This window comes from Drosophila grimshawi, unplaced genomic scaffold (assembly GCF_018153295.1).
Source record: "Drosophila grimshawi isolate 15287-2541.00 unplaced genomic scaffold, ASM1815329v1 contig_311, whole genome shotgun sequence".
Taxonomy (NCBI): Eukaryota; Metazoa; Arthropoda; class Insecta; order Diptera; family Drosophilidae; genus Drosophila; species Drosophila grimshawi.
The window spans coordinates 15,579,008-15,605,316 of NW_025063098.1; the positions used below are offsets into that span (position 1 = coordinate 15,579,008).

At 41.3% G+C, this 26,309-nt stretch overlaps 8 protein-coding genes across 10 annotated transcripts in view; 4 read left to right on the top strand and 4 right to left on the bottom strand.

The window, feature by feature from the left end:
* Positions 1–4,797, bottom strand: part of LOC6568000 (heparan-sulfate 6-O-sulfotransferase 2) — a 91,422-nt gene extending 86,625 nt beyond the window's left edge. Inside the window, exons 1-2 of the mRNA XM_001994116.3 lie at positions 4,589–4,797; positions 2,392–2,782 (exon numbers count right to left, since the gene is read on the bottom strand). Coding sequence (XP_001994152.2) covers positions 2,392–2,577 — 186 coding nt within the window. The 5' untranslated portion in view covers positions 2,578–2,782; positions 4,589–4,797. The remainder of the gene's footprint in view (positions 1–2,391; positions 2,783–4,588) is intronic.
* A 166-nt stretch (positions 4,798–4,963) lies between these two features.
* On the top strand, positions 4,964–9,266 carry LOC6567998 (aminopeptidase N). Of its 2 annotated transcripts, none has more exons than XM_032740201.2 (6): positions 4,964–4,990; positions 5,047–5,564; positions 5,628–5,783; positions 6,043–7,459; positions 7,924–8,423; positions 9,015–9,266. In XM_032740201.2, the coding sequence occupies exons 2-6, from the start codon at positions 5,113–5,115 to the stop codon at positions 9,241–9,243; spliced, it is 2,754 nt and encodes a 917-aa protein (XP_032596092.1). In that variant the 5' UTR covers positions 4,964–4,990; positions 5,047–5,112; the 3' UTR covers positions 9,244–9,266. The 2 variants fall into 2 exon arrangements, with proteins under 2 accessions (XP_032596092.1, XP_001994150.1); XM_001994114.3 differs by having other exon boundaries at positions 4,965–4,990; positions 7,912–8,423.
* Positions 9,267–9,268: 2 nt separating this feature from the next.
* LOC6567997 lies at positions 9,269–11,368 on the bottom strand. Its single transcript, XM_001994113.2, has 2 exons — positions 11,206–11,368; positions 9,269–10,130 (listed from the first exon to the last, which is right to left on the bottom strand). Exons 1-2 carry the CDS (start codon positions 11,260–11,262, stop codon positions 9,408–9,410), a joined length of 780 nt encoding a protein of 259 aa, XP_001994149.2. The 5' UTR covers positions 11,263–11,368; the 3' UTR covers positions 9,269–9,407.
* Positions 11,369–11,808: 440 nt separating this feature from the next.
* On the top strand, positions 11,809–15,460 carry LOC122322531. The gene is made up of 3 exons (XM_043215167.1): positions 11,809–11,915; positions 12,861–15,324; positions 15,393–15,460. Exons 1-3 carry the CDS (start codon positions 11,889–11,891, stop codon positions 15,404–15,406), a joined length of 2,505 nt encoding a protein of 834 aa, XP_043071102.1. The 5' UTR covers positions 11,809–11,888; the 3' UTR covers positions 15,407–15,460.
* Positions 15,393–16,915, top strand: LOC6567995 (L-idonate 5-dehydrogenase). Its single transcript, XM_043215168.1, has 3 exons — positions 15,393–15,612; positions 15,769–16,549; positions 16,608–16,915. Exons 1-3 carry the CDS (start codon positions 15,429–15,431, stop codon positions 16,813–16,815), a joined length of 1,173 nt encoding a protein of 390 aa, XP_043071103.1. The 5' UTR covers positions 15,393–15,428; the 3' UTR covers positions 16,816–16,915.
* Positions 16,916–17,833: 918 nt separating this feature from the next.
* Positions 17,834–19,763, bottom strand: LOC6567994 (N-acetylglucosaminyl-phosphatidylinositol de-N-acetylase). Its single transcript, XM_001994110.2, has 5 exons — positions 19,703–19,763; positions 18,795–19,326; positions 18,427–18,717; positions 18,097–18,190; positions 17,834–18,035 (listed from the first exon to the last, which is right to left on the bottom strand). The coding sequence occupies exons 2-5, from the start codon at positions 19,300–19,302 to the stop codon at positions 17,858–17,860; spliced, it is 1,071 nt and encodes a 356-aa protein (XP_001994146.1). The 5' UTR covers positions 19,303–19,326; positions 19,703–19,763; the 3' UTR covers positions 17,834–17,857.
* Positions 19,764–19,862: 99 nt separating this feature from the next.
* LOC6567362 (phagocyte signaling-impaired protein) lies at positions 19,863–24,611 on the top strand. The gene is made up of 8 exons (XM_001994109.3): positions 19,863–20,335; positions 20,401–20,495; positions 20,548–20,677; positions 21,025–21,517; positions 21,581–21,980; positions 22,194–23,507; positions 23,577–23,781; positions 23,839–24,611. Exons 1-8 carry the CDS (start codon positions 20,272–20,274, stop codon positions 24,021–24,023), a joined length of 2,886 nt encoding a protein of 961 aa, XP_001994145.1. The 5' UTR covers positions 19,863–20,271; the 3' UTR covers positions 24,024–24,611.
* Positions 24,598–26,227, bottom strand: LOC6567361 (transcription factor Ouib). 2 transcript variants are annotated; one of them, XM_001994108.3, is made up of 5 exons: positions 26,170–26,227; positions 25,915–26,102; positions 25,387–25,844; positions 25,074–25,208; positions 24,598–25,017 (listed from the first exon to the last, which is right to left on the bottom strand). In XM_001994108.3, exons 2-5 carry the CDS (start codon positions 26,065–26,067, stop codon positions 24,747–24,749), a joined length of 1,017 nt encoding a protein of 338 aa, XP_001994144.1. In that variant the 5' UTR covers positions 26,068–26,102; positions 26,170–26,227; the 3' UTR covers positions 24,598–24,746. The 2 variants fall into 2 exon arrangements, with proteins under 2 accessions (XP_001994144.1, XP_032596123.1); XM_032740232.2 differs by having other exon boundaries at positions 24,618–25,017; positions 26,166–26,205.
* Between the last annotated feature and the right edge of the window lie 82 nt (positions 26,228–26,309).

Consider the following 26,309-nt stretch of genomic DNA (forward strand, 5'->3'; position numbering starts at 1 on the left):
CACTAAACCGCAATTAAAATAAAATTAAATATTTTTATACTTTGTGTTAATCATAGCTTATCCAATGGCAATCTCTAAATATAAATATTATCACAAAATGGACAATGCGACGCATCCAAATAGTCGAAAAGAGTAATTTGTGTCGCTATTGTTTGTTTTTTGTTGGACACGCAACGTGCCCACGCAATGCATGATTTTCATTTTCATTTCATTTATTTAGCTACACTTTTCATTTGTCGTAACGCGTCACTAATTAAGCTATTTTTGAAAGTATATATCTCTTTCCAAGTGCTGGGCGTGGCCAGTGTCTGCCATGTTGTCTCGCTGGTTACACAAACAGCACACAAACAACACACAAAAACAACAATGACAAAAAACTATAGCGGGAGTGTTCGTTCTCAAGATCGCATGTTTTACCCCAACTGGCAGCTGTGCCCAATTAATGTCACTTTGCTCACCATTTCAATTTTGCTATGAGTCCTACAAGAACTGCCTGCACTCGGAAAAAAAGTCGCCCTGCACTTTAGAAAACCACCCTGAAAACTAGAAATTTATTCTTGCTTTTAGGAAGAAAATTTCTAGATATACGAAGGAGTTTTCCTTTCTGAAATTTAGAATTTAGTTATTCTGATTTTGATAAAGAAACCAACTTTTGTTTAAGAAATATAATATATTCAAAATAAACGATATATTCAACATAATAAGCTGAGTTAAGCTTTGTGCCGAAAGTATGTCGATTTTCTAAAATTCAGAGTGATATTTTTGTTGAGTGTATGAGTATCCACATCCAATGTGGGCTTGTTGAGAACATGATTGCAAATTAGCTAAATGAAAATTGCTACACAACCTACAAATATATTTCGCAAAATAGAATACGAAAATAGAATTGCGTTGATAAGCATTGAGTGGTGGCCAAATGATATGGAATCAATTTTTGAAATAAATTTACCATATAATTTGGCATTGAACTCATTTTCCAAAAGGAAACACACACGTGCCCACCGATCTCAATTTTACACACATGGCACATATATTTAGATATACTAGACATATGAGTTCAGGAATTTTTTTTTATTTTTATTTGAGTATATTTGGTATTTTGGGGCATATACAGTTTGTTTGGGTGCGGTTTTGTTTTACAGTTCAGTTCAGTTTTTTCGAAAATGGGCATTTGATAATTATTTCAGAGCATTGAAATGTTATTCAAGTTTGTGTGTCTTTATATTTAACAACATATCCGCGCTTTTAAATATTTTCCATAGGATACGGGTGTATCTTAGTCGGGGCAGACTCTCAAGTAAGTACAGATACCATTCTACAGTTTAGAAAAGAAATAAAGACGTGCGTCAACTTAATGAAATTGCATCGCATTAAACAGGCGCGCATTTCAAAATTTATGAGCTCGTCTAATGAATTTATGGACTCTAATATTAGAGATGACCTGGCACGACGAATAATTGGTAATTTAGACGCGCCCCTGTCTGCCTCTAACTACATAGATACATTTATGTAGCCGTAAACTGATGGATAGCCAGATATGAGCTCAGAATGTATGCGTCCCGGGGGCTCTGTTAAATGCATTATTTTTTTGTTTTGGATGCTCGGGATATGATTTCGATGAAATATGAACAGTCAACTACGCGCCTCACTCATGAAAGCCGTCAAATTTTTGAATGACTTCGACATATTGGACGTTTATCAATTAGATCTCGGTGTTAACAGTTCATTACAAGATATTTTATTTTACGAGCATTTTAGGGATATTCAAATCAAAGCTATTCAATAAATATTAACAACAAATTTTAGCAGCAAATATTTTAGAAATATTAAAGCAGCTAAAAACTATGAATATACAGGGCGCAAAACATAATAAATATCGCTGGCGGTGAGTTCAAGTTTTTTAATATTTGGGTCAATTTTGGACTTATGGGTATATCCAATAGAATTGAAAGTTTACTGTGGCAATATATTCTAAAAGAAATACACCAAGGCAAATACAATGTAAACAACAAAATATTTTTTGTTTTTTTTTTGCTTAATACAAAAACAAATACGAAAAAGCGCTTCAAACTGAGAGAATGGTTTCCATGATTTGTGTAATCCGCTAGCGAAACCGAGAATAATAAATTGATGGTTTTTTGCCAGAACGTGTTTTTTTTTTATTTTGGCGACACAATAAAAAATGCCAAGATTCGATTTTGTGACAAAAAAAATTGTTAATTAAATGCAAAGAGCAAAATAAATTATGAAATTTAACCGTTGTTGTCTGATTTGCATTGGCGCCAGACGAAAAACAAAAAAAAACACAAACGAATCGAAGTAATTTATGGGATGTGTTTCGAAGGAATTTCGATAAGATGCTTATCGATAATCTATAGATAAAGCACTCACCTGATCTTGACAGAAGTAGCCGAATCCGATGATGCCCGCAATGGCTAAAAATAGGCAAAACACAATAATTGTTCGTATTTTGGAGCGTGGTTCCATTTTCTTGATCTCATAAACACCGCCGGGTAGTAATAAAGCAAAATCACTATCAACTTGTACGGAGACGTTCTTATGCATATCCACGGGCATGTTCCATAGAGCCACAATTGTTTTTTTTTTTTTTTTTTTTAATTTACATGTATTTCCTGCCCACTAAAAAACGACATCGAACGGCGTTTCGTCGCCAGCAAATGTCGCCCAGTCATTGTCCGATAATACGAAAAGGCGCCATCTATAGCTCATTTGCGGCAGCCCATTACAGCGTCAAATAATTTACCGCTTATCAAAAGTTTAGCTGCAAAGAAAAACGAGAATGAAAAAACTGAAAATGTGTAATAAGTTTTTTGAAATAATTTATTTAATAAGTGCTTTAATATTCTATATGCATATACTTTGATTGTCTGCTGTAAAATTTATGAGCGACTAGGAGATAAGAATAGAATATAATATAATGCCACATGCTTTAAGAGGCAGGCAACAATTAGTCAACTCTTATCTCCAACTGTCAAATTAGCAGCAACTAAAAGTTAATCAATTAAGCAACAAGTCTTCAGTTATGAGCGGGCATAAACTAACTTCATTGGGAATTGTGAGTTACATTTTGAACTGTTATCGATTAAGGCTTAAGCAAAGCTAGGTTTAAATAGATACTGTATAGCTATATCATCTGGTTATAATACGATTTAATTATCATAGCATTTCACTCTCATAAACAAACACAAAACTACATAGACAGTAGCTGATAAGATATCAATAAAATCAAATGACACCAATTAAGAAGAAGCATTTATTTTTCGTGTGACTGATAAGACTAATTGTATAAAAAAAGAAAACTAAAAGCAATGAAGAAAACTGAATAATGTAAATAAATAATATAAACACAAGTCTGTTAAGTAAGAGTAAACAAAGCAGCTAAATAATTTAGCAACTGGCAAGCAATAAACAAGTGTCAAAAGCAAAAAGTGAAAAAATTAAAAAAGAAATGCCGGCAAAAGTAAAATTTGTTAACATAACAAACTCAATATAGAAAATCGAATAATAAACATGTTGTTGGCCAGTTAAGCAAAGCAAGAAATCAAATACACACAAGCATAAATAAATACATGTATGTGTAGGCACAATCTGAGCAAAGATAATGTACATAAATCACAAAAATTGACACAATACAAATACGATAGAAAAACATTAAACAGTAGCCGCAAAAAAAGAGGCTGCTGCTGCTGCTCCGTTTGCAGTCGCAGTCTGTTTGACGCCCAGACGACGTCAGCGTCAGCTTGCTTCTTGTGGGCTGCTCTCAATTTCCGCACAAATGTAAAATGTGTGTGCGTTTGCATATGTTTACGAGCTGTGGTTGTTGTTGTTGCGGCTGTTGTGCCAATAAACAGCAAGTAAATAAAATGAGTTGGCAGTTTCGCCAACCCGCGCTGTAAAAACTGTAAAAATAAAACGCCGCAGCATGTTGCCAACATTTACATTTGAATTTGACAAACATTCTTATTCGAATTCAACAATTTTCTAATTGGGAGTATTAACTGTGTAAATCAAGTTGACAACATTTAATATTTGTAGTTAATATGTTAACGATAATACTACACTCAATATATCAAGCTATTTCTCAAATTCGATTCCCAAATTTATCTTAACATTATTGTTTACTTATTTAACTGATTATCTGGGCAACTTGTAAGCGACTTTCTCTGCCGGCGCCGCAGTCGCAGCGGCATCTGTCGGTTGACGTCAAAAGTGGCGCACGCTGTGCCCAAAAACACAAAACAAAACCTAATGTAAAAACATTCTACTGGGAAAAATAGGGTACTATTTAAGAAATTATAAACAAACACGCAGCGATAAACTTAAAACACAACACAACAAAAACAAACGAGTAGAAGAAGCAGAGCGAGAGAGAGAGTGAAAACGAGAGCGAGAGAGACAGGCAAAAACAGCTGTTCGCCTTTCATGTTGCAACATCGTTTTTTGGCCAATTTGCCACCTTGCTGGCCAATTGCCTTGGCTAATTCACTAAATACACTTATTTCTGGCCATTCTAAACGTACTTTAATATTATAAACAATTAGCGGGTAGCTTATATTTATTTATTTACATTTTTTGCATATTCTCAGCGTTTGCACGCTCATTCAGCGTGTCTTCTGCTTTGTGCCACACATTCGCACTAAGTGCAAAAAGGCGCGCGTAAGTTTTGCACACACAATTCATAACCTAATCACAATCACAATACGCATAACACTTAACGCATTCAATTGTTGTGCAATTTGTTTAAATTGTTAAGCAACTTGCGTGTAAATGTTTTAATATTTAATGACAGCAACATGCGTGATGCCATCTAGCACATCCGTTTTCAGCAGCAGCGGCGGATAAACTGACTAAAAGGAAAACAAATAAGCGCGTACTTGGACTGCCAACCTGCTGGCATTTAACACAGCTGTTAATGTTAGTTAACAGTGCCCGTAGCTCGACACCGATTATCGATGACACCTAACAGCTGGTACGTCGCTGTTGCTGTAACATTACAATAAGATTAACAGTCTGTACTTAATTCAGAAATATGGCAACGCTCTGCTGTGAGTTTTAAATCGAAAAAAAAATACGTTGAGCGCCAGACTTGAAATGCGCTGTTTTCTGCTGTTCAGCGTTCTCCTTGCAACATTCTGCAACGCCAGCTACGATTATTATCGCTTGCCAAGCGCCGTCAGACCGCAACACTATAACCTGCGCATCATGACACATCTGGAAGAAGCCAGCCGCCAGTTCTTCACGGGCGACGTCGAAATACAAATTCACGTTTTGCAATCCACCGGAAATATCACTTTACATGCCGGAGCCCATTTGAATATTGTCAAGAATGGGACACGCTTGAAGCGCATAAAGCCGGATTGCCACGAACTGATTGACATTCGAGACATCGAACGCAATTTTAGAAATGATTTCTATATACTTCATTTGGATGCAGATCTGCAGCGAGGACAGCGTTTTCTATTGCGCCTACAATTCTGGGGAAGATTGGGCCGCTCCATGACCGGTTACTATGCCAGTTCGTATGAAGATAACTGCTCCAAAAAGTGAACAACAATTACACATCTCTATTTATATATCTGTTTATATATATGCGTATTTCTCTTCAGATTCATGTCGGTTACTCAATTTGAGCCTGCGGATGCTCGTTCGGCTTTTCCCTGTTTCGATGAGCCCGCCTTGAAGGCGACCTTTAACATAACCCTGGGCCATCACTCCAAATACAATGCACTCAGCAATATGCCCATCAATCAGAAGATTCCAATGTAAGTACAGTAGAGATTGACTAAAAGTGGCATTCCTTATAAAATATCATGGGGGTATTAGACAATTGAGGCAAACATAATGGAAGATTCTGACCAAATTTGAGTTTTGGTATGAAAAACATTTTAGTTTTCATAGCATATTTTGAAGAGGCCCATTAATATATAATTCGACATTTCTATGACTATTTTGAATAAGTCCACTTAAAAAGAGTTTTGAATTTGCGAGTGTTTTCGAAATAAATTTGCTTAAGATTTACAGATGTGAACGCAAGAACTGGGTGTGGAGCATATTCAAGCAGACGGAGCTGATGTCCACCTATCTGGTGGCGTACAGCATCAACGACTTCAAGGGCTATGCCTCGCGGACCAAGAAGTACCAATTGAGTTTCACCACCTGGTCGCGTTCATCTGCCATTAAACAGTGCAGATATGCGGCCGAGATTGGGCCAAGGATACTGTCGTACTTTGAGGATATGTTTGACATTGAGTATCCGTTGCCCAAAATGGATCTGCTGGCTGTGCCCGATTTCAATGCGGGCGCCATGGAGAACTGGGGATTGATCACGTTTCGGGAAGCGTCTTTGTTTTATGACGAGACTGACTCATCCGACTTGGACAGACAGCACGTGGCGAATATAATTGCACACGAAGTGGCTCATCAGTGGTTTGGCAATCTGGTCACAATGGAATGGTGGAATGATCTCTGGCTGAATGAGGGATTCGCCACCTATATGGCAACGTTGGTCATGGAGAAGATATGCCGCAAGTGGCATGCCTACGAGGAGGAGTCATTGGACAATGTCCTCGCGGTGCTCAACACGGATGGCTATTGCAATACTCGCCCGATCCATCAGGCGGTGAACCGGGCCAGTCAAATAACGGAACTCTTCGATGCCATCACGTATCGGAAGGGTGCAGTCATCATACGAATGATGCACATGCTCATTGGCGATGTGGCATTTCGACGCGGTCTCAATTGTTATCTGGTCAAGCATGCCTTTGGCAATGCCAGGCAGGAGGATTTGTGGCATGCCCTGACGGAGGCAGCGCATCAGTGTGGCAGCATTGTCGAGGATGTCGATGTGCAGACCATGATGGACACGTGGACCCTGCAGAAGGGCATACCCCTAATTAATGTGCAGCGTCAGTATGATATGAGAACGGCAACGATAACCCAGCGACGATATCTCATTCAAATTGCCAATCTAGATCAACCAGCGACAGATGAGTCCTGTTGGCTGGTGCCCATCAGCTATGCCACCGATTGTCTATCCAATTTCGTTGCAACCGAGTCGCGTGCCTTTCTGCGTTGCACCGAGCAGCACGAGGCATTGCCACTGAAACTCCAGGATCTACCCGGCGAGAACGAGTGGCTGATCCTCAATGTGCAGGTGGCAACACCATATCGCGTCAACTACGACATCACCAATTGGGAGCTGATCATCAAGTCGCTGCTGAGCAAAGATTTCAAGCGCATTCACGTCATGAATCGAGCTCAACTGATAGATGACTCCATGGCGTTCGCCTGGAGTGGCCTGCTGCCCTATGAAATGGCCGTGGAGCTGCTCTCTTACCTGAGGCACGAGCCGGATTATATGCCATGGCGTGCCGCATTAGATCAACTAAATGCGATTTATCGCATTGTCCGACAAACAAAACAATTTCCGGAATTTCAGGTGAGAGGAGTCCTTAAAATTAAGCAGAGCTCTGAAAAGGTTATAATGAATTTATGTAAATGTATGTAACAGGCAGAAGGCAGCATCTCCGATCCCATAAAGTATATACATTATTCATGACCAGCATCAAACGCCCGTCTGTCCTCTGTTTGTCCATCTGTCTGTTTGAATAAACTTATCTCAGAGAGTATAGGATTATTTTGTTAAGGGATATTTTTCAGATAATGATTTGCATTTCAACTGTTAGAAATATTTTCTATTAGTAAAAAGTATATTTCTGAAAAATAGAAAAAAATACTTTCTAAGTTTAAGAATTTTTTGGAAACAAAAAACATTCTAGTTTTACGGCGAATTAACTGCGTAGTCAAATCTTTTTTATTTATTTTTACTTGTATCATTTTAAATCACATTTTAATTTTCTATCTTTTTAAAAAAAATCTAATTCAACCCAGCAATTTATGCAGTATCTACTGGAGCCCATATATGGCCAGCTGGGGGGCATGCATAAGGATACGGAAGGCCATCACCATGTGGCCCACAAGGCGTTGATCACCAAGTGGGCGTGTCGCTTAAAGCAGGAGGATTGCGTGGAGCATGCGTTAAGATACTATCATCGCTGGCTTATCTGCGACGAGCCGGATGAGACAAATCCAGTGCCGCAGAATCTGAGATCAGTTGTCTACTGCACAGCCATACGGCATGGCGATGACGAGGATTGGAACTTTCTGTGGCAACGATATCGCAACACTGGGGTGGCCAGTGAGCAGCGGCAGATACTCCTGGCACTCGGTTGCAGCCACAAGGTGTCCCTGCTCGAGCGCTATCTGAATATAATCTACCATGAGAAGTCCTTTATACGCAAACAGGATGCCTCCCAGATCTTTGGCGCCATTGTGCGCAACCATGTGGGCTTTCACATAACAAAGGATTTCTTTTTGCACAAATTCAAGTTACTCAACGCCTAGTAAGTAATTGTGCCTATTTTAATTGATGGCTCGAAAATTAGAAAGTTGTAAAAAAAGAATTTTAAAAACTCTTATTGTTGAAAAAATGGAACAAAGCAATTTTAGTGTATACAATTAAGCCTTAGTTCCAAGTGTGATAGTAGCTGAAGAAAAAAACATTTCCACAAAGAGAATTTTGACTTTTATTTAATGACTCCGGCTCTTAATTCGCATTGGAATAGTGACTGTAGAGTCAAGACTGTAAGTCTAAATTGCTGCTTTAAGATTATTATTTTAATACTGACACAAGAAAATAATAGCTGGAAAAAAGCCGATTTCTACTATGGAAATAGTAAACTGTGACTCTAATTGAGGACTCTAGCACAGAATCAAATTGTTAGTTTGAAATTTTTATTTTAAAAAAATACTTGAGCCTATCCATAACAATATATAAATATATGAAAATATAATTTATATGTCCTTTACTTTTTTATCAACTGTAGCAACTCCAAATGCTTTAATGACAATTCTAAAATGAACAATTCTAATTTTTAAGCTTACCAATTAACTTAACTTTAACCAATAATCACAACTTATCGTTTTGCTTGAAGCTACCATTCGAACACAAGGGAACTGGTCGGCATGTTCATCCAAATAGCTCAGCAGACAAGCTGCGCGATGGGCTATCGCCAGTTGATGGTGTTCATCAACACGCACCAGGAGCTGCAGCAGAGATCGGGCCGCAGCCTGCGACGTGCCTTGGAGCAGGTGAAACTGAATATGCGCTGGCGCCAAAAGCAGATGGAAGAATTCGTCTGCATTCTGGGAAAGCGCAATTGAAGTTTGTAATTAAAAATATTGTAAATGGTTTTATTTTTTTTTTATTTTCGTATATTTCAAATTAGTAATTATATAAAATAAAGCATTGAAAGCCCAGAGCTAAGCGCTAATATTAATCACAGAACACAAGACCACACCCAGTCCCAGCAGCAGCTTCATGAAATTCACCCGCGGCCTGCACCACCGCCACCGGCTCCACCGCCACCGCCGCCACCCGAGAAAGCTGTGCTCGCATTTCCCGCACTGGCCGCAAACAATCTGCGCAGATTCTGTAGCATGCCCCATAGAACGGTGCCCGCTGAGCCCAGAGTTTCGAGTAGATCGAAGCCGGTGCTATCGATGGCCTCTTCGCGATCCTCCTCCGTTTCAATGGCCGGCGACGTATTGTTGCTATGCGGTGCATGATGCACACCCATGTGGCCAATCAAACGATGCGAGTTTGTCCGGACATGCGTATCATTCACATCGCCACCTCCCACAGCATTTATGAGATGCTTGACTGGCTCCAGTACGGGTATGGCCAACTTGATGCGATGCCAGGCATCTGGGTATTCCGTGGAGCTCTCATGCTGCTCATCACTGACCATCGCATCCAGGCTGAGCTCATCGTCCAGCGTATTGCGCTCACTCACGGGCGCATCGTCCGTGTCAAGGGTTTTGTTGTTGTCGGCTGCAGCCTGCAACTGCAACAGACTGCCGAAGAGCTGTTGCACATGCACCGAGTTGATGGACTCCGCCTCGTTGCGCTCAAAGTCGAACTCATCGTGTGGACGCAATCCACGCTTTCCATTCACAAAGCTCACAATGTGCGTATTCGATGAGCCGGGCTGAATTGTGGACACCGCTGGCTTTGCTGTGCTTCCTGGCAATGTCGTCAGCCACACGAACTGCATAAGAATGAGTGAATGAAATGAAAATGGCAATTATTACTTCCAGATTAATGACTGACCATAAAGCATATCCACAAATCTCTATAATTAGCCAATCCATATGCCAGAGCAATCGCTCTCCAAAAAAATAAAACTAAAAAACAACACGCGACGAGCCTTAATGAGATTGCTTTCTGCCCCTAGAGACATTCAAATGATTCTATAATGCCCAGCAAACAACATTCAAGGTCTTTCAAAGTGATTGCTCAATGTTCGCCCAATAAGGCTAAGTATTGAAAATATTAAGTATACGCAAATGTTGACCAAAAAAACGGAAGTGTGAAAGCAAAAGTGAAAAAATTGCTGGAAATTACAAAGAAGTTTAAAATTCCAATATAACTTCTAGAAAGCATATGTAGTTGAATGCATATAGTTAAAACCGAAGATGTGAACATTTAAAAGCAATTATATTATTTATACCCATTAAGTCTGCTCGAAGTTCCATTATAATATACCCTGTAGAGAGTATTAATATTTAATATTTTCGTATATTTAGAAGACTTCTTCGACGCCATAAATTGCATATATTCTTAGTGAACATCAAAAGTCAAATTAATAGAGTCTACCTGTCCATTTGGATATATGCCAAGTTCCATCAAGATGATTATAACTTAGGAAGTCCAACTTATTTAAAAATCGGTATAGAAAATATGGTTAGACGAGCTCTAAAATGAAGATATCAGCAGATTAACTGCGAACTCTTTGACATGTCAAAGATTACCGTTCCCTTCTGTTTTTTATTTTTATAATAAAATGTGTAAAATCTTTAAGGATTAATTATATTTTCAATGTAACTATCACAGTCAAAATTTCATTGACAAAACAATCAATGTTCCCAATTTGCATTTGGTGCGCTGATTGTCAAGACAATCATTGAGCAAACTCGCTTATTAATTCATTCAGTTACTTGGATCACAACCCAATAATGATTTTCTCTATGAAGTTATGGTTGGCCTATTTATTTGTAATATTATACAAATTTTATTTCCATTTTAGTATGTCAATACTTTAACCAATGCCAAAACACGCTTACATGCAGTAACAGCAAAATACTTATTGATTTATGTGTGGAACGAGATAATCGCGACATTGTCAATGTTATACACTATATATATAAATAGATATATAAATAAATAACTCGGATTCAAATTGAAAACGCTGTCCGAAGCGTTTACAACGACAACTGAGCACTAACTGACTGACTGAGTGGCCAATGGGCAGCCCAAAAAAAATAATACAATGTGGAATTTGAAGGTAGCCAATAAAAAATTAATTAATATGCGGCAAGTGTGCAGACAATTGTTTCTCGAATTCATTTAATTTGCTGCAAAAATCAAATCCATTGAATTCGAGAATCGATATTATGCTGCCAATAATTTATATCTTTGGCTTATCAATTGCAATATGAAAATCAAAACGAAATTCTTTTTTGGGTTTGATGTTCAAAGCGGGTTATCGTAGTAGGCCTTGGGAGCTTTTGTAAAAGCAAAATCTTTGATGGCAATCCGAAAATACATCTCTCCGAAAACACATAGTGAAAAAAATAAAATAATATTCCAGATTTTTAGTGTAATGATTAAATAAAGTAAATAAACATTTCCAAATTTTTTACACACACAAGAACTAAAATTTGCAGTTTTGGAAAATCACAAATTGTTCATCATTTTAAAGCACAACGCGTTAAGCTGGCCTAAATATTATATATTGATGTAAATTATGACGGGATTTACTAAATTTTCACAGGTGAGTACTAAATAATTACTGCTACTCTTTTATGGGATACGCGTTTCTTGACTGACAGTGAAATTCCCATAAATTCATTTCGAAAGCATTTTCGCATAGTTTTTAATATTTTCAAATATCTGTACCTGAGTATATTAATATGAATCGGCTTTCTATTTGTGGTATTTGTTTTTCATGAGCTTAAATATATAAGAGTTCAAACACAATCAGTAGTACTTAAAATTGAAGTAAGTTATTTATCAGTTAGCCGGTGCTTTACTTTACCCTAAACTCATTGAAAATGTATAAAAGGATATAATAGTATTGTACAAATGCGTGTGACGGACAAATGGAAGAATCTCCGATTCCATAAGCTATATAGATTCTTGATCAGGATCAACTACCTAACCGATATAGTCACGTCCGATTGTCCGTCCGGATTACAGCCATCTTATATGTGATTTGCTGATAGCGCTCTCAACTTCCTCGGCGTTTCCAGATAGAATATGCATAGTTCCGTCCTAGCAATATTTTTAAATAGTACAAGCTCCTAAAAGAACTCATCTACTGTCAATTGTCAATTCATTGTATGCATGAATAATACGCGATGTATAAAAAACCATCAAAATGTTTGCGTCTACTGCATACACCAAAAATACACAATATAAATAAAAACAGTTTCATAAAAATCAGAAAATTCTATCAAAGAGTGCTTTGAAATACAGTTCAATGGTTTTTGGCCAAGGCTTTGTCAAATGGAGAATATTTCATTCAGATTCTACACGCCAACCGGCACACACCGTTTTTTTTTTTCATTTCTTAAGTTTGTGGCGTTTTTGTGTAAACAAAATTTTTCTAAATCAAAATTAAGCGGATCAAAATTTGTATATCTTTCTAAAAATTCTAAATTTGTCAGTGAAAAAATAATAGAATTGATCAACACGAATGGCGCCATATTTATCACAGATATCCCGATGTCTAAGATATCGTTCGCCAATCTGTCGACCTCATCGCCTGTTCCATGGGAGCTGCAGGCACTGGAAGAAGCTCTGCACGGGTAGCGTCTGTGGACGACCGACGCAAATGCTGGAACTGCTGCCAGCTATGCCAACGATGATCCACGTCCAGCTCTATGCGCAGCGAGCAACGAGCGTCTTCAATTCAAAGAACAATGTGGATATGCTGCGCAAGCGGATCAGTTTCAGTGGAACTCCGAATAAGGACACTGCTCTAGCTCCAAATGTTGTGCCCGTTGGCATTATAATGCCAGAGAGCAATGATGGCAAGCAACTGAAGATTGTCATTGTGCCGCTGGACTTGGCCAATCAGGATGTGGAGAGTCTGCAACATACGCTTGAGGCGCTCAATCAGCTCCGCATGCACGCCAACGAGATTGATGCCTTCACCAACGGCATGCTCGAGGATTTTAATCAGTCGGACCCCAAACTAAAAGCACCAGCTGTCAACAAGCAGGGAATGCAGAAAGTCAATTTCATGGAGGGCTATGTACAAGAAGTCGATGCTGTCGGCACTCCAGCATCCACAACCGATGTAGGATCTGGACAACCTCAGTTGCAGCAGCAGCAAAAACAGTCACAGCAGAGGCCGGCATTTGCACCACTTTCTAATGCTGCTGCTGCTGTTGCACCAATTCCTAAGCATGCGTCAAGCACACAACCCAAACCAATGCCCAAACCAAAAACAGAACCAATGCCAAAAACACTGCCCATGGGTGATCCCAAGGAAAATGAAATCAGAGCCACTACCGAGCCGAAAGAAGCAGATAATATTACGGCTGTGGACTCGGAGATCAGTCAAATTAGCATTGAGGTGCCAAATGGTCTGAGTCGGCGACTGAGCGATATGTCCATCGCCTCAATGCATCTGTCCTTCGAGATGGACATGTCAAATGTGCGCGAAGCGATGAAAGGCGATCAGCAAGCTGCGGCCACAGAAGAATTGTCCTTGGGCAGGAATCCGATGATCTCACTGGAGACACGCGTGGAGTCTGATCCGGATAATGCACCCAAGAACACAGTGCCACTGATGTTCAATGCTCTATTGAAGGGCACCGTGCAGATCGATGCCGACAAGATCAGTCTAGCGAATCTGAGCGAGGAGCAGCTACCAGCCTATAATGATAAGGTTACGTCCATTGCCGCCAGTATTTGCAGCTCGGCATTGGAGAGTGGATTTCCATCCGAGCAGCAACAGCCCGAAAGCAACTTGGCCAGCCCCAAATTACCGTCACACTTACGCATGGCACTGATGCGCCACAAGACTGCGAAGCATATGAATATTAGTCCCATGCTGAAGGACGGTTGCAAGTATCCAGTTATCAAGAAGAAGAAGAAGTGCCCTAAAAAGTGCCCCCTGCTCGATGATCCCTGCAAGAAAGATCCCTGCAAGCCGCCCAAGCGACCACAAAAGAAAGCTGTAAAAACCACTGAGATAATGGCTTCTGGCAAAAAGAGTGATTCTTGTGGCGAGAAAAAGAAGAAGGATCCTTGTGCTAAGAAAGGTGGCGAGAAAAAGAAGAAGGATCCTTGCGCCAAGTTCAAGAAGGGTGGCGACAAAAAGAAGAAGGATCCTTGCGCCAAGAAGAAGAAGGATCCTTGCGCCAAGAAGAAGAAGGATCCTTGCGCCAAGAAGAAGAAGGACCCTTGCGCCAAGAAGAAGAAGGACCCTTGCGCTAAGAAGGGCGGCGACAAAAAGAAGAAGGATCCTTGCGCCAAGTTCAAGAAGGGTGGCGACAAGAAGAAGAAGGATCCTTGCGCCAAGTTCAAGAAGGGCGGCGACAAAAAGAAAAAGGATCCTTGCGACAAAAAGAAGAAGGACCCTTGCGACAAGAAGAAGAAGGATCCTTGCGACAAGAAGAAGAAGGACCCTTGCGCCAAGTTCAAGAAGGCCGACAAGAAGGATCCCTGCAAGAAAAAGTATTCGACATCCGCCACTTCCATTTCAAACTCCCGTCATCTGTCGACATCGACTCAAGTGGAAGAGATGAGACCGCGCTTTACGATTTACTCGACACTTGTGCGGCGACATTACGGCGGCATGCCCTCGAGCACTCAGATGGACGCATGGGGCATCAAGTCGCTGGCTGCCCGCAGGCAAGTGCAACGAAGCTACGGCAAGAAGAAGAAAAGCAAGAAGGTAAATAGCAAATGCGCTGCGATCCAACCCAAAGGCAGCAAAAGAAAGCGTAGACACATAAAAGCGCGCAAAGGTCTTCGCACCGATTGCTATAGCAATTCTGAGGAGGAATGCCCAAAGGCCGTGAAACGTCGATGTGGCGTGGTGCCATTTCCGCGCAAGAAATGCGATAAAAGTAAGCGACCCAAGCTCAGGAAGTTCAAGAAACCCAAGAGGAAGCTGCCCGCCATCTGTATGCTGGGTCAAAAGAGTAGAAAGGCCAGAAAACCTAAAGGTATATAGGATTTAAAATCATTTTAATTATTTTTCCATTAACTGGGCTCTGCCCACTTGTATCCCAAGGTAGAAAGAATTGAGCTTCTAGCCACGGGCCCATTGATGCTCATCCAAACGCGCCAACTTTGTGACACGGCAACTAGCAGAAAGCGCTTTGATTCCATCTTTTCTGAGTTGCAGCCAGAGGAGCAGGAAAGCGAATGTTCCAAAACTGAAATCATACGCATACCGTCATCCTATCACATATTGAAAGAGGAACATACGCTGCCAGCGCTCGGACCATTCGGTGTGTACAAAATTTAAATTCAGAATTAATAATTCTAGTCGTGTAGATGATGCTATATAATAGCTCTGGATCAGATATGCATCCACAATATATATATGTGAGCAGTTGGACTCTGGTTTCTTCTCTTTATCTATTTTTATTTTTCTGTTTTTGTAGATGTGCTAATTAGAACAGCATCTGTTGCACTCACTGGCTCCGATTTACATGTGTTTGAGAATGCCAATAGTGATATTGCGGGCATGACTCTGGGCCATGATGCCACCGGGTATGTGGATCGCGTTGGGAGCAGTGTCCATCATTTGCATGTGGGTGATCGTGTTGTCATGGAGTCGGCGCTATCCTGTGGCATTTGTGATTATTGCAAACGGGGCCTCTATAATATCTGCGCCGATTTGATCTATAACGGTTTCTTGGCCAGCTATCAAACGCATCCGGCTGATCTGTGTCATCGCCTGCCCGACTCCATTGGCATGGATGAGGGCACACTCGCCCAAACGCTTGCGATGGGCTGTCAGGCCTGCTTCAAGGCGGACATCTCGCCCACGAGCAATGTGCTAATTATTGGCACCACTCCAACGGCCGTTTCGGCCGCGATGTGCGCGATGGCAATCGGTGCTAAAAAGGTGACCATCGCTGGCACCATGGACAGCGCGCTGGAGATGATCGACAGAGAATTGGGCTATCATACCATACATTATGATGCAAATGCACTGTTTGGTGAAGTCCTCGAGGCGGTCTACTGCAAGTTCCAAGAATGGCCTAATTGTGCCATCAACTGTGCAATCACACCGATGACCATGAATCTCGCCGTCATGGCACTGCAGCCATGTAGTGTCTGTGTCCTGGCCGAGTGCGAGTCGGAGTGTGCCAGCTTCAATGCACTCGATATACTCATGAAAAATATTCGTCTCGTGCCAAGTTTTCGTTCAGCCAATATGTAAGTGGCCTTGAAGTGTGTATTTCATAGTTAATAGTAATACACGCCCTTGTTGCAGGTATCCAACGGCATTACAACTTATGAAATCTGGTCGAGCGCCGATGCACAAATTTATTGGCCAAGTATTCGCATGGGGCAATGTGGAGGAAGCCTTCCAGTGTGCGCTGCACGAGTCCAATGTTGGCTTGCGCAAGGTTATCGTTAATGGCAAATCAAGTAACATTGGTCTTCAAGCCAGAAAAAGATCTCATCGATTTCAAGACTAACATTTACCGAATAATCAAAATATTTGTTGTTCACTTGAGTAGCTTTATGCCAAATATGAGAAAAAACACATTGGCAGTGTTCTTAATAAACCAAAAACTTTAAAAAAAAAATTATTAAATCCAATCGCTTTGCATTTCACTAGGTTTTGCAATTGCCCATAAACATTTTTAATTGAAAAGTTTGGTTTTTTTAAATTATGCAAGTTTAAAAAATACATAAAATGTAACATCTTTTTTACTCAGCATCTATGAATCTCTCTTAATATAGACTATTTAACGACCTGTTCATAAGTTATACATATATAAAAATTATTATTGTACTTCGCTGCTTACAACAAACTATTTTACAAAATTTACATACGCAAAAACTAAGCTGAGAGTCGTGCATTTAATTGTATGCTAAGGAAGGAATCGAATGTACACACGAAAAACATATATAAATTAATCATAAGAATCCAAACATAACATAACATAATCGTAAACAATTAGCATCATAATGCAGAAGTTAGTATAAATCTTACACAATTGGACTGCAAGCTTTGTTGGAACATTGCTCTCTCTTTTTGAATATTGTGTATAAATCAAAGATTTAGAGCTAACTAATCAATATCCGAAGATATGTATGTAGGTATGTACGAGTGCATGTGTGTGTGTGTGTGTATCTGTGACTAATTACTGGACTGCTTTCGGTTTATATGTGTGTGTTAAAATATGTAGTACTTGTTCCCTGGTTAGTTTTTGATTGCATTTCATGTTCAACTACTTTTTGCGTGTGCACCAAAAAGCAGTTGAATTTGGCTAGATCAAAGCTCTTACTATATAAAGTAAGTTATGATAACATTTATAGTGTATAATTATAGTAGAATCGTCAGTGTCAAAAAAATAATAAATAAAATAGGCTAGACGCTCAGTTCAAGCGCTCATTTAAAAAGGTAGTTTGTCTTTTGGTGTTTTCTTCACAATTCATTAATTTCACTTTTTTTTATAAAAAAAAAAATAAATAAACAAAACAAAACAGTTTCGTAATAATCGCTGCCCATTTCTAATTATCATGTATTTGCATTTCCAGTTCGACATCCGAAAGGTTTATTTCGCGCATCGAATTGATATACATATAGCGCGATGTGTAAATATACAGCCAACGGAACCATTTCATTTGTGATTGATGCTCCATCATGGCGCCTCTGACAACAGTCGCCTCCTTCCAGCTAAGTATGCACCTGGATTGAACAAACCATAACATTAACTACTATCGACAAATATCATATTCTAGTTACATACCAATGCGTGGACATGAGGCACGTGCACAGCAGATCGAAGATTGACAAATATTTGCGGGCCAAATTGATCGAGTCTAGCGTGAAAAACTTACAGCCTGCAATGGATCACATAAAAAACGTATGAAAAAACATATTAAAAATTATTGTGGCTATAATTAGAAAACGTAACGTTAGCAAGAACAATAATAACAACAGTGAGAGCAACAAAAGCAGATACATTTAACATGACAATTAGCATGTGCAATGCGCTTTATAAACGCGTCTGTGCTTCTTGTTGCTGTTGTTGTTTCAGCAGTTGTTGTTGGTTTTGCTGCCAAAGCATGTGACTCACCCTTAGGCAATAAATTGGCTAAACACAAAGAAGCGGCCGCATAATACACAGCACAATGATTGGGATGCGAGCTGACCCCATCGCGATCGAAGGTGAATATCGCCTGTATATCAAGACTCTCAACTGTATGCAATATAAAGCTGGCAACCGCATCCGGCCGCCACTCAACATTGGGATCATCTGGCAAATTGGTGGCATTCACCAATATAACATTCGATTCGTCAATGCCCAAACGTTTGCACGCCCGAAACAGCTCTTCCCGACGTAATTGCGATTGTTGCTCATAGTTGCCTACGATTATAGATGTTAATTAAAATGAATGTTTATTCATTTCATATGCAAAGATGGGGCATATAATCAGTGCTCACCATTTGACAGGCAGAGCACGTAAACCTGACAGCCGTCACGCTGCGTCAGCGAGTAGATCAGTGGCCCAAAGAACATGCACTCGTCATCCGGATGTGCGATAACCAAAAGCATGCGACCCATTAAAGCCGCTTTGGGCAGATGAACGCTACGCAAACGCAGACCGTTCTGGAGTGCATTCCGCAGGCCTCCGTTGTTGCTGACATTTGTGTCACCGCCATTCCCATTCTCCTTCTTCAGCTGGGCGCCAGGGGCTGACGGTGCCGATGTCGAAGAAGTGGATAGCCAAAAGGTGAGTTTGTATAGGCCCAGGCATACTAGCAAGTATACCGCACATGCAATCACTATATGCTCCAGCGCTTCAGCCGATGTTGACCTAATCCGGCAATAGATGGCTTGCGGGCTCAGATTTTCCAGGCGTAACTCGGCGAATGGACGTGTGACAGCGTCGTATATTGCAGTAACGTTGAGTGTTTCGGCCAAGTATTCGCTTAGCCAGTTAAATTTCATTTCATTGCGTTTGCTGCGTGTGTGCTGATTTTCGATATTGGCACAATTCGAAATTCACCAAAAATGGACATAAAAATTAACAAATTTGTTGTGTGTGTTGTTTTAGTTGCTGGGTGATTAAGACCAATAATTTATATACTAAACTAAATATGAACACTAAAACAAATCAACTTATTGTGTAATTTAATACTTTAAACGGCTTCGTAATCTACGCGGCGGCACTTAAAAAAATTGCATTTTATTTTTGCGCTGTGTTCTTTTAGATGGGGGCAACAACTAGGGATGAGTGCGTGAAGTGCCAGTGCGCCAATATCGTGTCCAATAGTAAATGCACGACAGCTACGACAGCCAATCGCTCTGTGCACTATCCCTGCACAAATGTATATATTTATTTATTTACCTGTATGTTGTTGGCGAGCTAAAATCAGTACTGTTTGGCCATGAAAGTGCAGACGTGTATATGCATGTCGTGAGTGGGAATGCCGTCACCAGCAGCAGGCATGTAACAGCTGACTGCGTCGAATACTATCGATTGTGCGATAGTAATCAAATGGCAATCGATGTATCGCAACTTTTGCTGCTTTAGTGCCCAATTCATAAAGGAGCCGTAAATTTATTTTTGATTTAAAAAATTGCTAGTTAACAATTGTGAAATAGTGCTCGTGTGTGTTTTGTATGCCTTCCACTTCCCCCAAATTCCCAAAAAGAGCAATACGCCTATTTCTCAATACAACACACAGCAAAACGTGACGGAATTAATTGAAGCGGCATTTAGGGGACACCAAAAAAGAAAAAAAAATACAAAAAGCGTGCGCGTTGCTTGTGGCTAGCTGTAATTAGGTTAAAAGAAACCACAGTCGGGCGGGCAACAGCAGGCATAACAGCAACAGAAGCAGCAGCAACTGAGGCGGCAGTGTGTGGCAAGTTTGATTGGTTAGAGTGAGCCTGCTTATCAATCAAAACCCATCTATGGCACATCAGCAGCAGGGCATGGATTCGGCGTTGTTCGAGCGACGACTGCGGCCGGTCTACGGTGAGTTAGAATTATTTACATATTATATTATTGGATAAATAATTGTTAACTTATTGCTTGGCCAGACAATCTGGAAGTGGGCAACAATCGCAAGGCGCTGCAGGAATCGGAAAAGCTGCTACGCAAGCATCCAAATTTGCTATGCGCACGTGCTCTAAAGGTAACATAATTATCATAAATGAGCTGGTTGTTAATATTTGTATATATTTTAGGGCCTATCGCTGCTGCGCCTGGGCCGCTACGAGGAGAGCCATGGCTGCCTGCAGACTGTCGCCGAAGAGAAGCCCGTCGATGATTCGACGCTGCAGGTGCTCTCCTTCTGCTATCGAGAAATGGAGCAACGTAAGATCTCTGCGTAGTTTTTCGAGCATTTTTCTCATATTTATACATAAGTATATTTCTTGGCACGCGCCCACAAACGCTGGGCAATTAAAACTGCCTCCTCACTCGCTTTCATTTGCGCATAAATTGACTAAGACACTGAGCACTACAGGCGGGGCGGGCAAAAAGTGCGGCACATAGCGTGTGCCAAGAAAATAAACTGATCGGTAAAAAAGTGTGCATGTGCGCGTTGCCTTGAGGCAACAGTAAATATATGTTAGCCAGTCGAATCACTTGTCTCTCAGCGCCTTGGTTTTCCTGTATTTATTAATTTGACAAATAATTTATTACATTATTCTCTATCATAGTGGACAAAATTGTTGAGCTTTATCAGCACGCAGTCAAACAGACACCTGGCAACGAGGAGCTTCTGGCGCACCTATTCGTTTCGCATGTGCGCGTCGAGGATTACAAGGCGCAGCAAGCGGTTGCACTACAGCTGTACAAGGCGCAGCCAAAGAATGCCTATTACTTTTGGGCCGTTATCAGTGTAGTTTTCCAGGGCATTCGCGGACCCGAGTCCGCAATACCCGAGAAGCGTAAACTTTATCTGGCGCTGGCACAGCGCATGGTCGACAAGCACATTAAGGAGGGCAAACTGGAGACGGAACAAGAGGCATTCCTCTATTTGCACATTTTAAAGCTGCAGAGCAAGTACCAAGAGGCCTGGGAATTCCTTACTGGCGAACTGTGCGCCAAATTATATCCGGGTGCGCCTGTTAGCATGAAATTCGAGCTTCTCAAGGTGCTGGGCAATTGGCAGGAGCTCAACGAGCTCTTGCAAAAGCTGCTAGAGGCCGAGTGAGTACAATGTAAAATACATTTGTAATATATCTACAAACACATTTTTCCGCATTTTCTCAGTCGCGATCGTTGGGACTATTACAAGGAGTATATTCAGAGCTGCTTTGAGCTGCTGGATGGACAGGCCGCGGAGGGCGCAGATAAGCCTGCTTACATGCTGAACACTTGCCACGATTTTCTACTGCACATCATTGATTCTTCAGAGAGAAAAACACGTGGTCCCTACTTGGCACGCTTGGAGCTGCATCAACGCATGCGCGCCAAACAGCTACCGGCCGAGGAACTCATTGGTGATTTTGACGAGCTAATCATTGAGTACTTCTGCCTGTTTGGAGACAAATCCTGCTGCACCCACGACATAGCACTGTTTCTGCCCTCCATCAGCATAGAGCAACGTCAGTCACTAGCCAGCAAGTTGCTCCAAGAAAGTGGAATTACTTCGACCTCTTTGCCGCAGAATGTTAGTATTATTATAAACAAATGCAAAAATATGGTTAAACTACTGAAGGAGACATATCCGAGCCCATTTTGTTTATATGTTGTGTTCCGCTTAGCCTAAAAGCAATCTATGAATTAGTCTCATATATTTTAAAATAGTTCATAGATAAGAGATCTGCAAGCCGAAGATAATTATTATTATACACTTTCTAACTTTGTTCACGTTTTATTGCAGAAGGAGCACATGCAGAAGCATATTTGTGCCCTGCAAATCTCGCGCATGTGTGGAGCTCACATTGAGCTGCCCGTTGATCATCTTCTGGCCTTTTATACGGCATTGAAGCTGCACTATGAGCATGGGCACAGTTCGTTTGGCAAACAGCTGCTGGCAACGGAAATGGGACCCTCGGATCCGTATGCACTGCTAGCGGCGAATGTTATGTATGATATATCCGTGCGAGAACAGAAGTCGGATCAACTATTCGAGGCGCTGTGCCTACTGCAATATGTGCTGCGGAATAGCACCAGCAATTTTCACGTTAAACTGCTCAGCCTGAAGATCTATCACATGTTTGGCTGCATGCTCGGCGCCCAGGAGATGTACGACTATTTGGACATTAAGCAAATCCAGCTGGACTCGATGGGCTATGTGCACTGCAATCTATTGCCGCTCTCCGGACGCTTCTCAGGTGTGCGCAACTGCTTCGACACCACATTGAAGTTCTTCACGAACAGCTACAAGGAGCGGTTGGAGTATATAGCGCTTACCTATCGCTTCTGCACATTCTCCAAAATGGGGGAGTTTATGAACTTCAAGGAGCGCTTGACGAATAGTTTACTCTATGTGGCCGTCTCGGTAGAGGCGCAGCTGTGCGATCTGGTCAGTTGCTATGGCAATATACAACAGAACCTGTCCGCCTATGTGGCCATGAGCATTGAGCCCGCTGACGATCGCATTGCCTGGCACGAGCTGAGCGACAATCGGGATTTGCAGGCGATCATTCGATGGGATCCACTGCATCTGGACAATACGGATGCGGAGCGCAAGGAGTCATACGATCAGGAGATTGAGGTGCTGCAGCTACGATCGCTGCTGCTTCGATTGTTTGCTACGTTCATTGATTTGTATCATGCGCCTCCCAGCGCCAAGCTGGCCATGTCGAATGCGAAGACGCCGCCGCCAGCGCCGGGCGAGGATACAGCGACACTGGAACTGTTGCGCGAATCGTGGACGGGTCTCCATCAGCGTCTGCGTCTTATGAACTATAAGCCGCTCTCTCAACGTTTTCTAGTCAATTTGCTGCCCACACGCCTTCACCTGCTGCTTGAACTGCCCTACGAAAGGTTCTTTGATGATCTGGCCCAGATGGTACTGGACATGCACAGTGGTGCGTCGCAGCTGACGCTGCAGTGCAAGCGAGTCAGCGAAAATGTCGCCTCCGTCATGGACGTGTGCGTCCAGACAATTACTGAAAACAATGAATGTAATGCCGTCGACGGTCTTTGGAAGCGGCGCGAGCACCAACAAAAGATTGCCGCCTGCTTGGAGGTCAGTTCGAATTGCCCAATGCATTCAGAAATTGAAATAATTATATTTAATTTTGATGATTTTTTATAGATACTCTCACTTTATGCCTTCCTCCTATCGGTGCTGAATGACAAGTTGCAGTTCAACGCGAAGACAAAAACAAAAAAAAAGCCATCGGGTGATAATAAAGCACAAGATACCCCGCTGCCCATTAGCGAGAAGGAGCGCAGCCAAATGCTGCGCGAGCTGATGCGTCAGTTGAAACATAAACTAGAGGCCTGCGATGCAGCAATACGTGAGTAGTGGCAAATTAACTGAACCTGTTATTAAATCTAACTCATTTATTCTGCAGGCACTTGGAAAGCGCCCACATTGCCGCGTGACCTGAGTTCGTTTATGGCCGACATGTCTCTCAAGCCGGAGGTTGAGGCGACGCTTATTGGCGACGTATCCGCCACATTTAAAGAGTCTCATGAGCTGATGGTCACCGAGCTGCGCAATCTGATAAAGGACAAAATTCGCATGATCGGAAAATAGATTTGCCCTGATTTTGCTGTGCAAAGTCTCGCTTGCTTGCCCGACTCCAACGCAACATCTTTCAATCACCCACACAGTTTGTTATTTAATATTTTAAACATGAGAAAGGGCTGCTCTGGAAACGCCAAAGATAACATATCCTTGCAGACTATACATTACAAAAAATGGGCCGGTTGTTCCTATGAAATCTATGATGCAGCAGTCCAAATGTATATTTAATGTTTATGCTGCGGATTTCTAGGTAAATATCAAAGATTCCGATATTTGAAGAATCAGCAATCTAGCTTTCAAATTGAGATACTAGTTCGCATAGAAAAAGGCAGACACAAAACGGTATTAACCTCTGCAAGGATAAGAAGGCGATTTTCATGCCCCATCTGAAGTCCATTTACTTCCTCTCCATCTACTTATAATCACCAATCAAATTATATTCTTGTGCACTTTTCCAATTACATTTTTTCGGCATTTTTTATACAACAGGTAAAAAGTTGTAAACTTGTAACTTGCTTGATACAAAAAAAAAAAAAAGAAGAAAAATTTAAAACAGCTCGACACATAAGATGAAATAAAAACTGATCAAATCGTATAAATTATTTCAATCGTATTTAAATATAGTTGCTTGATTGCAAATAGACCATCGTTATGCGGAATAAATTTAGCTTAATATTAAGCGGTTTAGTTATTGAGCTACCACTAAACATATTGTATTCAACACAAACATATTTAACAGTTACTTATTTTACTTGCCACACCACTGCCTGCGCTGACTGCTTTGAGCGTATGTAGATAGGCAGCTGTGCGGGGATCGTTGATATGCTGTTGAGTCTGCAGATGTGCAATCAGATTGTGATTGCGAGCAAAGCTTTTGTTGCACAGTCTGCACGTGTGCGGCTTCTCACCGGTGTGCGTCTTATAGTGCACCTTGAGCACATTGGCATACGTAAACGACTTGCCACAGGTGCCACATGCATAGGGACGTTCATTGCGATGTGTACTACAAGTGAAATAAAGATTACATCACGGCAAGTGGCAGATGAGACATCCACTCACCGTTCATGCTTCACAAGAGATGTGCGATCAGTGAAACTGCGCTGGCAGTTCTCGCAACTGTAGGGCCGGGCTCCAGTGTGCTGTCGAATGTGCCGCATTAGCTGATAGTTGACATGGAAAGACTTGTGGCAGATTCTAAAAGCAACATAATTTAAAGAAAATCAGATTTGTCTTTGCTGATACAGTCAAAAAATAAATTATTTAAAACTAAATCATTTCTATGATTAGCTGATATTCAAAGCACCTTATGCATTACTTATTATTATATAATTATAATTATTATTATTACTTAGTGAATTTGATTCCAACTCACTCGCACTCATATGGTCGCTCATTGTTGTGCCGCCGCATGTGCGTGTCCAGCGTACTCTTGCGTGGATAGCTATTGCCACAGATGTTGCAGACATGTGGCTTGCCACCAACAATGGGTGTGGCAATAGCGTCGTCGGCTGGCACCGCCATGAGACTTGTGGTCACTTCAGTTACATCGACAGCTGGCACTTGTTCAATTAGTTCGTCATAGCTCCAAATGCCGTCCTCCAGCACCTCCACCTCCGGTTTCTCGTATTTACGTGCTGGTTGCGCTTCCTTCAACAGCTGCTGCTGCTCCTCCTCCTCCTCATCATCATCATCGTCGGCCAGTTCCTTGCAAATGTATTCGCGCAAGAAATCGTCGGAGTGCCGACAGATCTGTCGGAATTTGTGGGCCAGCGTTAAAAAGGCACGACATTTCAGGCAGATGCGGGTGGGCAGCTCTGTGGTACGAACTATCTGAAAAGGTCAGTTACTCAAATCGTTGAAAAACTCCAATGGATTAAAAATGAAAATGAATAAAAACCACCTTGATGCCGCTACAGTTTTCAATTTTCTCGCAAATGGAGACACCGCGTTGCTCCTCGTCGCGCTCGTAGATGGAGACCATGTGCGTATCGCTGTCCTGCAGGCAAATCCGACACACGGTTGCTATATCCATTACCAGCTCCGTTGTAGCCATTCTTAACGAATTCAATTTCACTTGCTACCTTTAAGCTGTTGATGCGATGTTTATGTTTTGAAAAATATCATATTGAAAATTAATATCGCGAGACATACTTACGATGTTTGTGCCAACCAAATATCGGTGCAAAATGAATTTCGTATTTTTCGAATTTAAAAACTCAAATGTAAATAAATAATATTGAAATAACATACTTAGATGCTTGACTGGCAATATTTAAATTTAATAAATTATTGTTA

Bases quoted from the DNA above. Each gene is read 5' to 3' on its own strand.
- LOC6567998 (XM_001994114.3), top strand. From the start codon at position 5,113: ATGCGCTGTTTTCTGCTGTTCAGCGTTCTCCTTGCAACATTCTGCAAC. The intron at 5,784-6,042 runs GTAAGTACAGTA...TAAGATTTACAG, and splicing joins ATCAATCAGAAGATTCCAAT to ATGTGAACGCAAGAACTGGG. The intron at 7,460-7,911 runs GTGAGAGGAGTC...AATTCAACCCAG, and splicing joins AACAATTTCCGGAATTTCAG to CAATTTATGCAGTATCTACT.
- LOC6567361 (XM_001994108.3), bottom strand. From the start codon at position 26,067: ATGGCTACAACGGAGCTGGTAATGGATATAGCAACCGTGTGTCGGATT. The intron at 25,209-25,386 runs GTGAGTTGGAAT...TGTTGCTTTTAG, and splicing joins GAGCGACCATATGAGTGCGA to AATCTGCCACAAGTCTTTCC. The intron at 25,018-25,073 runs GTGAGTGGATGT...TTTCACTTGTAG, and splicing joins TCTCTTGTGAAGCATGAACG to TACACATCGCAATGAACGTC.
- LOC6567995 (XM_043215168.1), top strand. From the start codon at position 15,429: ATGCTCATCCAAACGCGCCAACTTTGTGACACGGCAACTAGCAGAAAG. The intron at 15,613-15,768 runs GTGTGTACAAAA...CTGTTTTTGTAG, and splicing joins GCCAGCGCTCGGACCATTCG to ATGTGCTAATTAGAACAGCA. The intron at 16,550-16,607 runs GTAAGTGGCCTT...CCCTTGTTGCAG, and splicing joins AGTTTTCGTTCAGCCAATAT to GTATCCAACGGCATTACAAC.
- LOC6567994 (XM_001994110.2), bottom strand. From the start codon at position 19,302: ATGAAATTTAACTGGCTAAGCGAATACTTGGCCGAAACACTCAACGTT. The intron at 18,718-18,794 runs GTGAGCACTGAT...CTATAATCGTAG, and splicing joins CGTGCTCTGCCTGTCAAATG to GCAACTATGAGCAACAATCG. The intron at 18,036-18,096 runs GTATGTAACTAG...TGTTCAATCCAG, and splicing joins TGCCTCATGTCCACGCATTG to GTGCATACTTAGCTGGAAGG.
- LOC122322531 (XM_043215167.1), top strand. From the start codon at position 11,889: ATGACGGGATTTACTAAATTTTCACAG. The intron at 11,916-12,860 runs GTGAGTACTAAA...TATTTATCACAG, and splicing joins GATTTACTAAATTTTCACAG to ATATCCCGATGTCTAAGATA.
- LOC6567997 (XM_001994113.2), bottom strand. From the start codon at position 11,262: ATGTCGCGATTATCTCGTTCCACACATAAATCAATAAGTATTTTGCTG. The intron at 10,131-11,205 runs GTAAGCGTGTTT...ATTCTTATGCAG, and splicing joins GTATTTTGCTGTTACTGCAT to TTCGTGTGGCTGACGACATT.
- LOC6567362 (XM_001994109.3), top strand. From the start codon at position 20,272: ATGGCACATCAGCAGCAGGGCATGGATTCGGCGTTGTTCGAGCGACGA. The intron at 20,336-20,400 runs GTGAGTTAGAAT...TTGCTTGGCCAG, and splicing joins ACGACTGCGGCCGGTCTACG to ACAATCTGGAAGTGGGCAAC. The intron at 23,782-23,838 runs GTGAGTAGTGGC...TTTATTCTGCAG, and splicing joins GGCCTGCGATGCAGCAATAC to GCACTTGGAAAGCGCCCACA.